At 45.5% G+C, this 16,763-nt stretch overlaps 1 protein-coding gene and 1 non-coding gene across 2 annotated transcripts in view; both read left to right on the top strand.

Moving 5' to 3' along the window:
* LOC147113688 (catenin alpha-3-like) overlaps window positions 1–16,763 on the top strand; it is a 3,852,991-nt gene that overhangs the window by 3,344,736 nt on the left and 491,492 nt on the right. Inside the window, exons 14-15 of the mRNA XM_085994990.1 lie at window positions 11,474–11,566; window positions 15,628–15,809. Of these exons, the coding sequence (XP_085851116.1) occupies window positions 11,474–11,566; window positions 15,628–15,809 (275 nt within the window). The remainder of the gene's footprint in view (window positions 1–11,473; window positions 11,567–15,627; window positions 15,810–16,763) is intronic.
* LOC147113689 (U6 spliceosomal RNA) lies at window positions 9,321–9,427 on the top strand. Its single transcript, XR_015079425.1, has one exon. It is a non-coding gene; the product is annotated as a U6 spliceosomal RNA (small nuclear RNA).

Here is a 16,763-nt window from a genome sequence, read left to right as displayed (position 1 = left end):
GTAATTGCAGTGTGACATCTTTACATGGCTAGTTTCCATTATAAATGTGGATATAGGAATTTATAATGGGATATATATGTTTCCTATTAGCAGAAGTGAAGCTTAAATATGCTAAAATATTCATAGTCAGCAGAGGCCTTCAAGTTTCTTTCAGTGTTATCTGCTCTATAAAGATTCTGTGGTCTGTCTCCTATTGAAAAAATGGTAACCGTTTTTCTAATATCTATATATATAAAGGAGTCGATCTGTCTGTCCTTCTGTCTGTCCTCGGGTGTGCGTCTGTCCGGCTATGCGCTCGAAAGTTATACCGCGTACCTACGCGCACGTTGCCTCCAAAGAAAGCTTACGCTTCCGGGACGCTGGTAAGCGTATTTACTTTTCGGTCGGACGAAAATTGTTTGCGCCTCATGCAAAAAACCTTCAAAATTAAACTCATTATCTGCTAGCATTGATTGACTGACGTCAAGGTTTGACCAATCCTGTGCCGTCACGATTGACCAATCCTACAGTACAGTCCCCTGATGGTTGGCCAATCGGTGTGTGTGTGTGTGTGTGGGCGGGACTAATCGTTTTCATCTCGGGGATCTGGCAGCCATTGTTTCACTGCCATGACTTCAGCTTCCAGCTCAAACTACTTTGAAAGTTAGTATCTCTTTTAAAAATAACATAAGATTTACCAATAACGTTTTATAAGTACTTTCACTTTCATCTTTCAAGGTATTAAAAGGTAGAAATGTTGCCCGGCAGCAGATTCACAGAGGGACACAGACAGGGCCCAAAGCCTGGCACTCGATTTAAACCGCCCGGCCCAAAATAGCCCTGGCAAAGCCGGGCTCCCCCCAGCTAGTACCAATATATAGGAGCTGTAAAATATGCTCTCAAAGGTTAAAGAATTCAAAGCTTCAGGCCGGGATTTTACTTACCTCGGCGGGTCCATGACGGGTGTCGGCAGTGGTGGGTCCCGACCCCGCAGCTGGCTCCATCCCGCACTGTGAAATGAATTTCACTTGATTGGGCTTGTTAAGCCCGCCCAGCGCATTTCCCGGCCAATTAGTGGGAGCGGATCTGGTGATGTCATTTGATGACGCGTCATCAGCCAGTTTCCTTAAAGGGACCATAGCCACATTTGTTTTCACAATTGTGCTATCAGTGTTCTACAGCATTGAGGTGCTGCAAATACTGACAATCACTGCACAAAGGCACAGGGCTGCACCCAGGCTCTTGCATGACTCTCTTCATATGCTTATGGAGGGAGTCACAGCATGCAGGGAGGTCTTCTTCCCTTCCAATGGGCGGAAGAGACCTCCCCAGGTGATCAACACAGCCTGGTTGCGCATTGCAGAGGAGGGCACAAACAGGGATGTGGTCAGGAGGACCTGGGTGCAGTGCTGCAAATGTTTCAATTATCTCAGTAGATCACAAAACGTTAGTACAAAGCTACACTCAACCTCACCCTGCTGTGCCACTCATCACATCCCCATCACTCTGTCTTCCCTACCCTACTCTTGCACATCCTTACTCACCAATTGACCTTGGAACTCCACTCATCCATCTCTATCTATATTATCACATCCCCATCTCACTAGCCACCCCTCACACTCATCCTAGTGCAATCATACTAACTAACAACACACAAGGGTAGACACTTGGGTGTTTTATGCAATGTTCATGTAAAGTTTCTGTTAATGTGGTGTCAAACATTGAAACTTTTATTTTCAACACTTTGCATTCTTGGACAGATTTGTGTGCACCTTTGGAAGTGGCTTAGTGAGTTGCAGTGAATGGTGAGAAATAACGTTACTCCCCGCAATGGCGATGAGTGTAAAAGGAATGGCTTGGACATTGTAGGGATGCTTTATGGTGTTGGTATGGGGTGATACCAACCTGGTGCATCATGTGGCAGCCAGGGTGTACAGTATTAAGTGAAGTAAATCTGGCCATGGTGAGACCATCCCTGGCCTCTTGGGCAGCAATGTGCTCGGGTGTCCTGTGCAGCATCAGTTGATTGTGGAGAAGGTTGGTGTTGTTGTTGGTGTTGCTGGTGTGCTTGGTGCTGCTGGTGTTGGGGCTGTTCATGGTGGGATTCTGAGGACCAAGGTGAGTGAGTATAAAGGGCACCCATGCTGATGGAATAGATGGCAGGTGAAGTAGAGATGACAGAAGTGATCTGTCAATGGTGAGAGAGGTAATGAGGTCAGACTGGATGGAGACTTGTGTAAAGACTTGTAACATGCTGAATCTGTTGTGGAAATACAGCGAGGAACAGCTTGTGGCTGAGGGAAGATATCTCTGTATGGTGGGAGCTTTTACTTTAGATTTGAAGCTGTCAACTCAACAGCTGATTCAATGGCCACTGAACTCCCGCCTCAGCTTGACAGACGTGGTCCACAGCCAGCGTGGACCCTGTGGGCCAGCTGTCAAATGCAAAAGGCAAGCTGAAAATCATTAAGTGGCTCTAAACAAGCCACTAATTACCTGAATTGGGCCGCCTGCCGCTGCCTGTCACGTCTGCTCAGTGCTGACAGACCCGACATTGGGAAAGACGCGTGGGAGCAAGTTGACTACGGGTTCACGACCATCTGTCAAAAATATCAAATTTCCCACCCGACCCGCTTCCAATCCCGCCCGCTGACCCCCCTGGAAAATTCTGTCCTTAATTTCCAGCAACAATCATCACGGTGATTTGACAAAGATTAGATCAAGGAGGCTACTGTCCAGGAAATCTAATAAAAAGAACAGGTTATCGTATCTCTCAGAAAGGCCTCAAAGTGCTTCATAAGGGTAAATTCAGTGTTCCCATGCAACAGTATCATTCCAATTCTCCAACCCGTGATTCCAGCTTCCTGTTGGGTGTGTGGGATCACAAGATTTACCCTGCAATAAATCATGTTGAAAGAAGGAAAGAGCTTGGATTGATATTGTGCCTTTCACATCCCCGGGATATCTTCACAGCCAGTGAATTACCTGAAGGGCAATGACTGCTGTTAGGTAGCTAAATGCAGCAGCCATTTGGCACACAGCAAAACCCCACAGACAGCAATGCGATAAATGCACAATCAATCTGCTTTTTGTGATGTTGATTCACCGGGAGAACTCCCCTGCTCTTCTTTAAATAGTGCCACAGGAAAATGTAGCATTTACTGGAACCATAAGGTGGACAGTTTGTCGGTTTAACATCTCAGCCGAAGAAGGGTACCTCCAACAACCTGGCAGTCCCTCAGCACCATGTGAAGTGTGCTTTAGACCCACAAGCTTCGGGCTCAGAGTCATTCAGATATATTTGAATGAAGCTTATCTCTTGGGCAGAGAACTGAGGGCCTGCCTGTGAGTAGAAGCAAATCCCTTTGGTTAGAGAATACTAACTAGTGGTAGATCAGTGCCACGAAAAGTAATGATTTGCAGACTGGCAAACTTAAAACTGTTTAAAGCAACAACTGATAACATAAACAAACTGCTCAAATGCACTCAACGGAAATTTGGAACATAACGCTGATTCTACAGAACCTTTTCGAAGAAGAGCAGGAGAGTTCTCCTGGTGTCCTGGGCAACATTCATCTCTCAAGCAAATCAGACAATCTGGCCATGTATCCCACTGCTCTTTGTGGGATCTTCCTGTGCACCTATTAGCTTCTGTGTTTGCCAACAAAACAACAGTGACTAACGCTTCAATAAAGTACTTCCTTGGCAGTGAAGCACTTTGGAACACCATGTGGACGTAAAAGGCACTATATAAATGCAAGTCTTTCGTTACTTTCAATATAACTCTACAAAGTATTCGTGCTTACATTGGGTTAGACAAACTCATGATCGGGTGGAAAACGGTTACAGTACTGGAAGATAAATGAGTATAAATTAAGATCGAAGGTCAATCCGAATGTCGGGATCATAGACAACTGAGATCAATAGTTCTTCCTGTAATCTGTTGGGTGTTTCCCTTTCAACTGTTTTTATTTAATTATGTTTAAGTGTACAACAGGTGCCTTGGCAAAACATTTTAATAAAGATACATTAGGATGAATGTTCCGGTTTATTGCCTCGTGCGATGGGAGCTCTGGAATTTGGGAGACAAGGTCAGTGCATCCGATTTGCAGCCCACACAGTTTTCCTTAATTTTAATTGGTGGAGAATTGTGCAGGCCATGAATCACGCACTTTGACCTCTGACTGCTGTAGTCAAGCACTTTACAGAGAAAGTACCAGATTTAGGAAATCTCAACAGAAGTGAAGGAGCAAGAGAACACGGGGGAGAAATTAATTATCGCCCTGTTTGGGGTGCTAACTTTTAAAAGTTGAGAAAATTAGCGCCAGGCACTAATGTTTCTCAACTTATTAAAGATTCGGCTTTGCGCTCCAGGAAGGAAGTGAAGCACTAAATCAAGCGTCCACTTCCTTCCTGGAGTGCAACAGGCAGCAGGTGGGGTGGTAGGTGAGCAACGCTGCCATGTTGGAAGGCTCCTTCCCTCCCTTAAAGGGAAGGGCCATCATTGCAGGCTCTTAGAGGAAAAAACTTGCCTGGTCACCGACGTCGGCCGCGATCCGGCCTGATCAGCCGAGTGCCGGGCTGATCGATGGCTGGCGACGAGAGAAAAAAACCGCAAGCAGCATTTCAGATTTATTTTTCATCTACCTCGGCCACCTCGCCTTTAAGTCTTGCCCCCGAAGCGCCCGGCCTCCCGATCAACACCTGCTGCAGCTGCCGGTGTCATCGCCCAGCGATGCTGCAGGGATTGGAAATGAATTTCGGGTCCGGGGCGCTACCGGGGTGACGCGCAGCCGGGAGACATCATGCTCTCCGAGCGCAGGAGATCGTGGCGCTAGGGTTTACCACCACCGCTAACCGCCAGGTGAATTTTGCAGACAGCGGTAACACCGACGTGCCCGGGCGGTAAGTCCTTAGCGCCTCCCGTTAGCTCTTCCAGCGGGGCGATAACGGGGCGCTAAGACACCGAATTTCTAGCCTGGCACGTCTTTTCACACAGCTGCTGACAGTCAATTTAACAACACATTCTAATTCAATAGCAAAATACTGCGGATGCTGGAAATCTGAAATAAATGCAGTTCTGATGAAGGGTCCCAGACCTGAAACGTTAACTCTGTTTCTCTCTCCATGGGTGCTGCCTGGCCTGCTGAGTATTTCCAGCATTTTCTGTTGTTATAACACATTCTAATTGTTCATCTCTGTTTGGAGTAATAAAGCTGCATTCTCATACTAGCTGCATAAGCCACTTGTAGGAAACACGGGAAACATTGGAACAGGAGCAGGCCATTCAGCCCCTCGAGCCTGTTCCTCCATTCAATTAAATCATGGCTGATCTGTATCTTAACTCCATCTACCTGCCTTGGTTCTGTAGCCCTTGATACCCTTGCCTACCAAAAATCTATCAGTCTCAGTTTCAAAATTTTCAATTGACCCCCAGCTTTTTGGGAGAGTTCCAGATTTCCACTACCCTTTGTGTGAAGAAGTGCTTCCTGCCATCACCCCTGAATGGCCTGGCTCTAATTTTCAGGTTATGCCCCCTTGTCCTGGACTCCACCACCAGAGGAAATAGTTTCTCTCTATCTACCCTATCCAATTCTTTGATCATCTAAAACACCTCAATTAGATCACCCCTTAATCTTCTAAACTCAAGGGACTAGAACCCTGGTCTATGCAACCTGTCCTCATAATTTAACCCTTTTAGCCCCTTGTAAAAAGAGTAGGATTTGGGGACAGAGTTACCCAATTAATTTAATGCTTCATCCTTACTCGTTCTACTCATGATTTCATCACTTGTGAATTAAGAGGTCTTCCTAACTTGTGGAATAAAGGAGGTTAGGTTTTAGCTTTTACTACTGCGCCGTGGCAGAACATAGGAACAGGAGTAGGCCATTCAGCACCTCGAGCCTCCTCCACCATTCATTTAAATCATGGCTGATCTGTACATCAACCACATTTACCCTCCTTAGCCCCATATCCCTTGATACCCTTACCTAACAAGAACCTATCGATCGCAGTCTTGAAAGCTCCAATTGTCCCTCAGCATCCACAGCCTTTTGGGGGAGAGATTCTGTCAGGCCTGGACAGACTAGATGCAGGAAGGATGTTTATGATGGCCGGGGAGTCCAGAACCAGGGGTCATAGTCTAAGGATAAGGGGTAAGCCATTTAGGACTGAAATGAGGAGGAATTTCTTCACCCAGAGAGTGGTGAACCTGTGGAATTCTCTGCCACAGAGGGCGGTGGAGGCCAGTTCATTAAACATATTCAAAAAGGAGTTGGATATATTTCTTAAGGCTAAAGGGATCAAGGGATATGGGGAGAAGGCAGGGACAGGGTACTGAATTTGGATGATCAGCCATGATCTCATTGAATGGCGGAGCAGGCTCGAAGGGCCGAATGGCCTGCTCCTGCTCCTATCTTCTATGTTTCTATGTAATTCCAGATTTCTACTACCCTTTGTGTGTAGAAGTGCTTTCTCATTTCCCTCCTGATTGTCCAGGCTCTTAATTTTTAAGATCAGCCGCACGTTGTACATCCCACTGGGTTTTCCTTTCCGTTGATGTCATTGAAACCTACCCCCAAGTCCTCTTCTTGTTCTGCCCTGTGTATCTTGTACCTTGCCCTCCGCACCGCTAGCGGATACTTCACAGGTGGCTTTGGGCAAAAATGATTCACATCACAACCTGCAATGTGTGCTCTGGTAAAAGGTGGTAACTTTCAGCACCGTTTATAGTTAATCAGCTGCCCCACAGGAGCCTCACTGTGCCTGTTATTCTAAGGCTTCATTTGGAACATACATAAAGAGAATAGATTTATTTGTCCTGCCTTTAAATGATTCCAGGTCGTGCAAAGCTTGTGATAACTGGGCTTAGTTACAATCAGTCAGATACTGAAACCTGCTGCGTGACTATCAGAGTGGCTTTCTGTTGCTCATATTTTTCATTTATCTACATGTTGTTTGATGACTTTGACCGGCTTGGTCAATACCTGTAAGGTTAATGAAGAAGTTCATTGATTCTGAAGGTGATCTATGGGAAGTTGTAGTCTGCAGACATGCACAGTTGTTTTCCCACTGCCTCATGTATATGAATGAGCAGAGGAGATTCTGGGAGTTTTATCTCTACTTGCAAGTATTCCAGAGTGAGTGTGCAGAGCAATGGCAGATGGCATTTAATGCAGACAAGCGCAAAGTGTTGCACGTGGGAAGGAAAAATGGGAAAGGCGTGCACTCCATGTATGTTGTTGAAATAGCTAAGGCTGAAAGAGTCTTAGTAGACACAGTGCTCAACATGTCCAACCGATGGAGAACAGCAATCAACAAAGCCAATAGAATGTGGAACTACTACAATAGCAAAATACTGCAGATGCTCGAAATCTGAAATAACAACAGAAAATGCAGGAAACACTCAGCAGGCCAGGCAGCATCCGTGGAGAGAGAAACAGTGTCAACGTTTCAGGTTCTGACGAAAGGTCACAAACCTGAAACGTTGACTCTGTTTCTCTCTCCACGGATGCTGCCTGGCCTGCTGAGTGTTTCCAGCATTTTCTGTTGTTATTTCAGAACATGGAACTACATGGCCAAAACAGTAGAATATAAGTCAGAGGAAGTCATGATCAAGTAGTACCATGCGCTGCTCAGTCTCCAGCCTTGAGTACCCCGTTATGGTCGCTGAATCAAAAGGGAAACGTTCAGGTGCCATAAGCAGTGCAGAGAAAACCCACAAAGCTGATCCCCAAGGATTTTCAACTGCCTCATGTCCATTTGTCATCTGATCATTGAATCACCCCTAAATTCAATAGATCTCTGTCTGCTGATACCCCATAATGCTGGATCAAGGCGTGGGTACAATGTAGTATAGTATAGAGGGAATGGCAACCAACTTGAAAAGAGCACGCATGCCCACAAGATTTCTCTGACCCTAGGGGTTGGAGTGGACTTGCAGCCATGTGCAGATGTGAGCCACTAGTGGGCCTAGGAAAAGATGTAAGAGGGAAGATGTTGGAACCAAAGCCAGCCGCTTATCCGTGATGGAAGAGAGCCCTGATTCCATCTCTCGCAAGGCATTGAACCTTGCACAGTGACTGTTTTTGGCATTTACCACCTTGTGACTCCTCCGCCGGGGAGTGCCAATGATCCCTCCATTCCCTTGTGCTAAGGTGAAAGTCTGCAGTTGGATGAGTTACTTTCTGCCAGTGGTACTGCAGCCATGCAGAAGTGAATCACGGAGGACCCCATCACTGATACATAACCATAGGGTAACAGAACATGGGCTTCACAGGTAGGCACATTGGGTATGGCTACTGCTAAACTGAGCTTTTTACCCTTCTGTTACTTGTAATTTCGATTGGGGCATAGGACAGCAGCATGTAATATGAATGCTGGTATAAGGAGGAAGGTAAGTTTTACAATGGCATGTAATTCATCGGGGGTGAAATTGGCATTGCATGGTAGCACAAAACGGGCAATAGCGAATCAGCAGCCCGTTTTACATCCTGCCCGGTATTGCTTTCCCTTGATGTCGAAGGGGCAGGGTCTACAACATGCTGCCGATTCGTTATCAGCCAGGACCAATTTCACCCCATTGTATCCAGCAAGCGTTAGGTACAGGTCTGTGTAACATCGCCATGGGAATAGCATTACAGGGTCTCTGTGTATGCCTGGTATCAATCAGACACATGCATGAAATGTCTTGCTTTGGCATCAGAGATATTCTTTAACTGGAATGAGTGGCAGTCATATACCTCCAAACCTCTCATGCTCGGCCTGTCCTTTCTCTGAAAGAATGATGGCAGCCACGATCAGGGAAAGAAAGACTGTGAATGTTGGAAATACACAGAAGGTCCATCAGCATTTGAAAAAAGGAAAGGTGGATTAATACCAACAACAAACTGTATTCATATAGCGCCTTTAACGTAGGAAAATGACCCAAGATGCTACACAGGAGCTTTATCAGACAACAATTGACCCCGAGCCAAAGAAGGAGATATTAGGATAGGTGACTAAAAGATTTTCATAGAGTAGGTTTTAAGGAGCGTCTTTAAGAAGGTGAGAGAGGTGGAGATGCGGAGAGGTTAAGGGAGGGAATTCGAGGGTTTAGGACCTAGATGGTTGAAGGCATGGACGGCAATGGTGGAGTGAAGGGAGTGGGGGATGCACAAGAGTCCAGAGTTGGAGAAACGATCAAGTGTAGACCCTTCACCAATACTAGAAACGTATACTGGCCGATAGACGAATCCTTTATAGACTGGACAAATTGAAGAGGGGAGGGGCAGTCAAGAGAGCATGAGACTCTTAATTTCAGGTCGTGGGTTCGAGCCCCATGTTGGGCGGTTTGTGTTTCAGTGCTCACTTCGGCAGCACATATACTAGAATCGGAATGGAGCGGAGAAGTTTAGTATGGCCTCTGCTCAAGGAAGACATGCAAAGTTGTGAAGCATTCCACATGCACTAGTCTCTGGGGGTAGAGTGATTAAGATTCAATTCTCGCAGCCCCATGGCCAGGGTTCGATTCCCGAATGTGGAGGGGACAGAATCGCAGGTAGAAGTCATGATTCAGGAGTGCCAGTTTCTAAAATACAGAGACTGATCGTTGGTTTAGTGACCTAAAACAGGATTGTTTAAAAAGTGAAGAAGATGTGCAAACTGCTGGATGATATAAAAAGAGGCATTAAAAATGTATTACAAGAGTAAAAAGACTGGAAAGTAGATAAAGTAATTAATGATACACCCAAAAACCCTCCAGTATAGAAGCGGCAGGTGGACTCCGACACACGAGTATCTCATCTTATCCAGTAGGTGGTGTAACCTCGTACTCGCCCTCACCCCCTCCCCAAGTAACTCTGTCTCCTGGGGAAAGACAATAAAAGAGACAAAGGGCACGATCTCGCCAGCCTTGGGGAGGCGGGTATGGATGCGGGACGACCGGGAAAATGGCAGAATCTGGGGGCGGGTGCCCATCCTGCCCCCAACCCACCTCCGTGCCATCTTCCCAGGAGGCGGATAGCCGACCCGTGCTGGGTCCCATTTCCTGGAGGCAGGAAGGGGATTACAGCCACTTAACTGCCTGTTAACAGGTAGTGTTACCAGGCAGTTAAGAGGATTATCCCCATTTTTCCAACAGAGGCGCAGACTTCCCGATGTTGGGAAACCCCGCCATGGTCACTGAGGCGAGCAGTGGGTCTGCGGGGGTTGGCGGGGTGCAAAAGTGCACTGTGAAGGTAAGTGATGGGTGCAAGTGTGGGGAGGTAAATGTGTGAGGTGACTGTAAAGTGATAGAAAATGTTTACTTACCTTTGTTTCTTCCTACAGTCTTCAACAGTTGGGGAACCGGAGAGTCTCACATCTCGCCAGCAGAGATGACAGATGGCTGCTGCATTCTCCGATGCAACAACCATCTAATTTCTGCTCACAAAAGAGGTTTGATGAGTCTTGAATACAAAGACTCATCAAACAACAGAGAATGTCCGTGTTTGACAGCTTCACAGAGCTGTCAAATGATGACAATTCATCTGTCAAAATTTTTTGACAGATGAAACGTCATACGTTGACGTTTTCTGTAACCAGTTTCCCCTTGGCCGCTAAGCCCGCTGGGCGGGCTTAACAAGGTCAATCAAGGGAAAATAGCGTGGGTTGGCCAGAAGTCGATGGAGGCAGGACTAAAACCCGACAAGCAGCAGTCCCGACTCCAACGCGATCCCATTGGCAAAATCGCCCCCAAAGGCTCTGCTCTGACTCCCTAAGACAATCAAACAAACTCCAGGAGACCATGATTATCCATGACGCATCACAACCTAAACTAACCAGAAACTTGCCCCCTAATCCTGTTCTCTCTCCTCAGGAGCTGGTCAAGTTCCCTTTGAAAGGATTGTAGGGACCCCAAGCTCACCACTAGTGGGAGAAGATTGTTCCAGAGGGCGACGCCTCCCTATGAAAGGAAATGGTTCCTGGCATCTGTCCTAATCCTTTACCCGCGCATTGTGCAGACATGGTCCTCCTGTCAATACCCATTTCCCCAAAACTATACTAGACTTAGTAGCCAGCAGTGTTCTGTTAGGCCAGTAAATAATCTGGATACAGAAACTGGTTCACAACAAATATTAAAATCCAACAGTTAAAGTTTCTGAGAATTACTTGAGACTTCAACCTACATTTTCAGTTCAATCTAGTTTTAGTTACATGTATTTTCATTCTTGTGAAATTACACAGTGAAATTCATTTTTCATTTCTTGAAGCTTTCTCACTGATTTTGTTCTTCAATATATCTTATACACATAGACCTCCCCTGTCTAAAGTTGTTTAAAATAATGGGTCAATTGGCTTTCATAAGGTTTTTTGTCTCACGTTGAAGATCACAAATATTGTCGAGTGAGTAAAAGTTCAATTTTCCGAATCAATTAAGCAATGGATTGGCAGTGAATGTACTGAAATGCCATTGTCTAAAAGTCTGTGTTTCAATCAGTCTTTTAACACTCATTTCCTGCTACTTTATTCCCAGACACCTGAAGAACTTGAGGACATGTCTGACCTTGAGGACGATCATGATGCTCGAAGTCGCACCAGTGTTCAGACAGAGGGGAAAACCGACAAGGTATGGAGTAGTGGATGAACTTTAACCCGTGGAAACAATGAGAATGTAACATTAAACACTGATTGCATGAATCCATAATTGAATGAATATCCTAAACCCCGATTTTAACTCCCCCTAGGCCCAATGAGATCGGTGCATGGGGGGAGGGGGTGGGGGGTTAAAATGCGGGTGGAGGACATACCTCCGCACTCCTGCCCGCTGCTATTTTAACTCCTGGGTTTCAGGAGGCGCGAGAGGTGCTCGCCGCAGGCAGGCGAATGCCTCATCAATATTCAACGGTATGGTCCAATGATTTCATTCGGCCCGACGCGATTTTAACCCCAGTCGGGCACAGTACAGTGCAGACCACGCTGGGGAAAGCTGTTTGTAATAATAATCACATAACATGAAACGTATAAAATTCTGACAGGGCTAGACAGACTGGATGCAGGGAGGATGTTTCCCCTGGCTGGGGGGTCTAGAACGAGGGGTCACAGTCTCAGGATACAGGGTATAACATTTAGGACTGAGATGAGGAGAAATTTCTTCACTCAGAGGGTGGTGAACCTGTGGAATTCTCTACCACAGAAGTCTGTGGAGGCCAAGTCACTGAATATATTTAATAAGGAGATAGATAGATTTCTAGACACAAAAGGCATCAAGGGGTATGGGGAGAGAGCAGGAATATGGTATTGAGATAGAGGATCAACCATGATCATATTGAATGGCGGAGCAGGCTTGAAGGGCCGAATGGCCTAATCCTGCTCCTATTTTTCTATGTTTCTATGAAGGAACGTCAAGTGACAAGCCAATGAGAGACTAGGTACTGATGTCACTCCTGTGTGTATGGACAAAAATGGAAACAGCCAGAGGTAACCAGTTAAAATAACGTCGATAAGATGCAGCAGTTGTAGTAGTGTACTGCTTTGGAAAAAAGAATGATTTTGAATGTTGATTTTTTTTTTACAGAAAAGTGTATTCACACAAGTGTGATGTGGGGAGGCACCTACACAAAATGTGGTTAATATTCTAATAAGGTTGTTTCCCCCAAAAGACTGTAAACATTAAGCAGTTCATTAGCTTGTACCCCTTGGACTGGTTAGAATAATAGTCAATTAATATTATGGTGATCTCGCCAGTTTAAATTTGAGGAGTTGTGGTGTCAATAATTACATTTTCGAGTTTAGATGCTTTGTATCTAATTAACTCATGTTAATTTAAGGATCTTATTCAGAGTGCAACTGAATATCTAATGGTGGAAAGATTACATGATTGGCAGTGAATTGGGAATGAGATGAGAAATGAAGTAGTTGGCTAAATTTTGCTTAGAGCAAGAGTTCTTGTATAAGTGGCAGTACTTAGTCTTGATGTGTGCACTTCAGGAGCACTGAACCAGGGGTATCATATTCAATCAACTATTCTAAGTTCTGAATGTTATGTTATGGATCTTTGGAATCACCAGGAGATTAACTGACACAGGCACTGATGATTGCAATGATAGGGTTTGGACTACTGTATAAGGATTAAATGCAAAGTGACGAGAACAGTAAAAAAAATCTAATAGCAAAATAGTGTATCTAAAAACCTCAGCCTTGGCCTCTCCTCAGAGTCAGGAGATCATGGATTCAAGTCCTACTCCAGAGACTTTGAGCACATAATCTAGGCTGACACTCAAGCGCTGCACTATCGGTGGTGCCGTCTTTCAGATGAGACGTTAAACTGAGGCCCTCTCTGGGTGGATGTAAAAGATCCCACAGCACTATTCGAAGAAGAGCAAGGGAGTTCTCCCAGTTTCCTGGCCAATCTTTATCCTTCAACCAATGAAACAGATTATCCGGTTATTTATCTCATTGCTGTTTGTGGGATTTTGCTGTGAGGAAGTTGGCTGCTGTGTTTCCTACATTACAGCAGCGACTACACTTCATTGGCTGTGAAGCACTTTGAGATGTATTGCGGTTGTGAAAGATGCAATTATAAATGCAAGTTTTTTATATAGTGGGAAAGTTTGAAATTATTGCGACACCACCAATGTGCAATTTATTTTATCCTCTCCTGAAGGTGTTGGCTCCTTGCACCAAGGAAAGTGGGCACACTCTGGTATCTTGCCCAAGTGGCCGTCGTTCATGTTTGACTCTGAACCAATGCTTTTTGAATGCAGTTGAGACCCGTCTGCCATCGCCTACCGCTCTCAGGCTTCCAACAGGCATCACTGGGCGATGAGAATTCCACCCGATTTTATTTCTTTTTCCCTCTTCCCAAACCCAGGGTCACTTGAGGGTCAAACCGCATCCCCTACAGCTAGGCCGACAGAGATCGGTTATCTCGATGCAAATGTGGGATTGAACTCGGAGGCATAGGAAGTGGTTCCACCGGCCTGCTGGCGCAGACTGGGCCCAGGGAACGATCCCTGTGCCGGAACGGGTAGGCCCGAGGCCCACCCGATATTGGGCCTCAGGCCTCATTTACATCAGACCAGCAAGCCACAGACGCCGACTAGCGAAAACGATTTCCATTTCTGGCCACTGTGCTTTGGGCAGGTCTTGCAAGTGGGTAAATGATCAGGAGGGAGGGGGAGAGGGGGGCAGCAATTCAATTCAATTCAATTCAAATCGCTTTATTGGCATGATAAGGTACATCTTATGTTGCCAAAGCATCAAAATACATTTATGGTTGAACACATAAACGCAGTTCTATTCATACAGTGTATAAACAGGTATATCCCTGAGTGTATAAATATACATTCGCATTATTTATATATACTCTTTTCTTAGTTTACTGGTTGCCCCTCTGTTCATGGCAAGCTGTAACATAGTGTGCCGCCAGTGCTACACAGCTTCTCTCCTCCCCCAGTAGGTATGGGAGTTTTTGGTTGTCATTCAGATTTCTGAATTCAGGGCATATTTGTGAGAATTTTTGGTCAACTGGGAGGGAAGGCAAGGGGGGGTGCAGCAACTGGAAGAAGGTGGGAGGCAGCGTTGAGTGGTGTCGGCCAGGGGCACGTGGTTTTAATGTGGAGCTAGGAGGTGCACTCCTGCTGTCCATTCCCTGGACCAGAGCCTGCTGATCAATACCCACTCATCCACTGTGGTATGTTTGAGATCCCAACTTGCTGCACCAACAAGCACTAAGCTACCTGTCCAGGCTCGATTGCAGCTGCAGTCTGATTGTGAGCAATATACCACATGGAATATTGTGTCCAACAGCATTCCCAAGCCAAAACTGGGCACAATAAATTCCCATTGAACAACCGCATAAGGTTAGCCGGGAGAATGGATCTGTGTGGAGATACAAGAGGATTCATCATTGGAAATTTCACCAACACAGAGGTTGAACAGACGGGTCAGGGACAACCAGAAGGGTGGGCTGAAAATGCAAACAAATTCATTGAGGTGGTCAGAGATGGTTTCTTCACATATTAGACAGGCAACTGGGACAGAGGCTGTGTTGGGTTTGACGTTTAGCAATCCACTAAAGCTGGTTAGTAACCTTGTGGTGAGTGCCTGGGATCTTAAGGATCATTGTACTGGTAGATTTGGTACTGTTGTAAAAGCTAATGCCAAAAAACATGTGAGAGGACAGGACTTTGGGAAAGCAGAATTCGATCTAGGAAGTCTTGCCATACCTAAAGATAGAACAGGAGGATGGCGGCATATTATACAGGAGGAAAGAAAATATAAAACATTGCAAGACCTAGAACGCTCTGGTTTAATGAGCTCAGAAGAAACATATTAAAAAAGCAGAAATACTTTTAAAGATAGGAGGAGCCAAAAATAGTGAAGATTGGGATTCATACAATAGGCGACTGAGGAAAGTTAGAGAAAGTCATAGAAAGAGAGACCAATCGCAGAGCAGCAAGAAGAAGAAAGAAAGACTTGCATTTATATAGCGCCTTTCACAACCACCGAACATCTCAAAGCGCTTTACAGCCAATGAAATACTTGTGACGTGTAGTCACTGCTGTAATGTAGAGAATGTAAGAGGGCCCTGAAAAATGTTTTACAGCTGTGTTAATAGTAGAAAGTGAAAATCACCCATGCCAAAGGTCCAGCCTTAGCTACACTTTCCTCGCTGTTGTGTTTCAGAGTAAGATGACTGAACTACCTGAAGAGGAAAAGGCCAAGATTGCTGAACAGGTTGCTGATTTCAAGAAAGTGAAGAGCAGGCTGGATGCAGAGATTGAGATCTGGGATGAGACCAGCAACGACATCATTGTACTGGCCAAGAAGATGTGCATGATCATGATGGAGATGGCTGATTTCACCAGGTAACTGCAGTGCACACTTATACACACCACAAGTACACAAGAAGCTAATAATAATAGGACTTTTACAGAAGAAAATCTGCCTTTGTATAGCGCCTTTCACACCCCAAAACTCTTCATAAAAGAAAGAAAAAGGAAGACTTGCATTTATATAGCACCTTTCACGACCACCGGACGTCCCACAGCACTTTACACTTCAAGAAGTATTTAATTGGCTATAGTCACTGTTGTAAGGTAGGAAACGCGGCAGCCAATTTGCACACAGCAAGCTCCCACAAACAGTAATGTGTTAATGACCAGATAATCTGTTTTAGTGATGTTGATTGAGGGATAAATATTTGCCAGGACACTGGTGCGAATTCCCCTGCTCTTCTTCACAATAGTGCCACAGGATCTTTTACGTCCACCTGAGAGAGCAGACAGGGCCTCGGTTTAACATCTCATCCGAAAGACAGCACCTCCGACACTCCCTCGGTACTGTACTGAGTATCTGCCTAGATTCTTGCACTCAAGGCCTGGAGTGGGTCACAACCTTCTGACTCTGGCTGACAGTGAGTTACACTTGACATGCAGTCACTGTTGTAATGTCGGAAAAACGGTAGCCAATTTCCGCACAATATGGTCCCAAAACAGCAATGAGATAACGACCAGATAATCTGTTTTGGTGATATTGGTTGAGGACCAGGACACTGGGAGAACTCCCCTGCTGTTTATTTGAAAAGTGTCATGGGAACTTTTGCATCCAACTAAGCAGGTAGACAGAGCCACAGTTTAATATTTTCTCTGAAAGCCAACAATGTAGCACTCCCTCAGTACTGCACTGCAGTATCAGCCTGGAGTGGGATTTGAGCCCATAACCTTCTGGCTCAGAGCTGAGAGTGTTACCACGGATCCAAGGCTGACACGGCAATAGTTACACCAGCTACTGTTTGAGTGGCAGTGACAGAGACAGATGCT

The sequence above is a fragment of the Somniosus microcephalus genome, chromosome 8, assembly GCF_052327205.1.
Source record: "Somniosus microcephalus isolate GS21.2 chromosome 8, FLI_Smic_1.0, whole genome shotgun sequence".
Classification (NCBI taxonomy): domain Eukaryota; kingdom Metazoa; phylum Chordata; class Chondrichthyes; order Squaliformes; family Somniosidae; genus Somniosus; species Somniosus microcephalus.
This window is presented reverse-complemented; position numbering and strand designations above follow the sequence as displayed.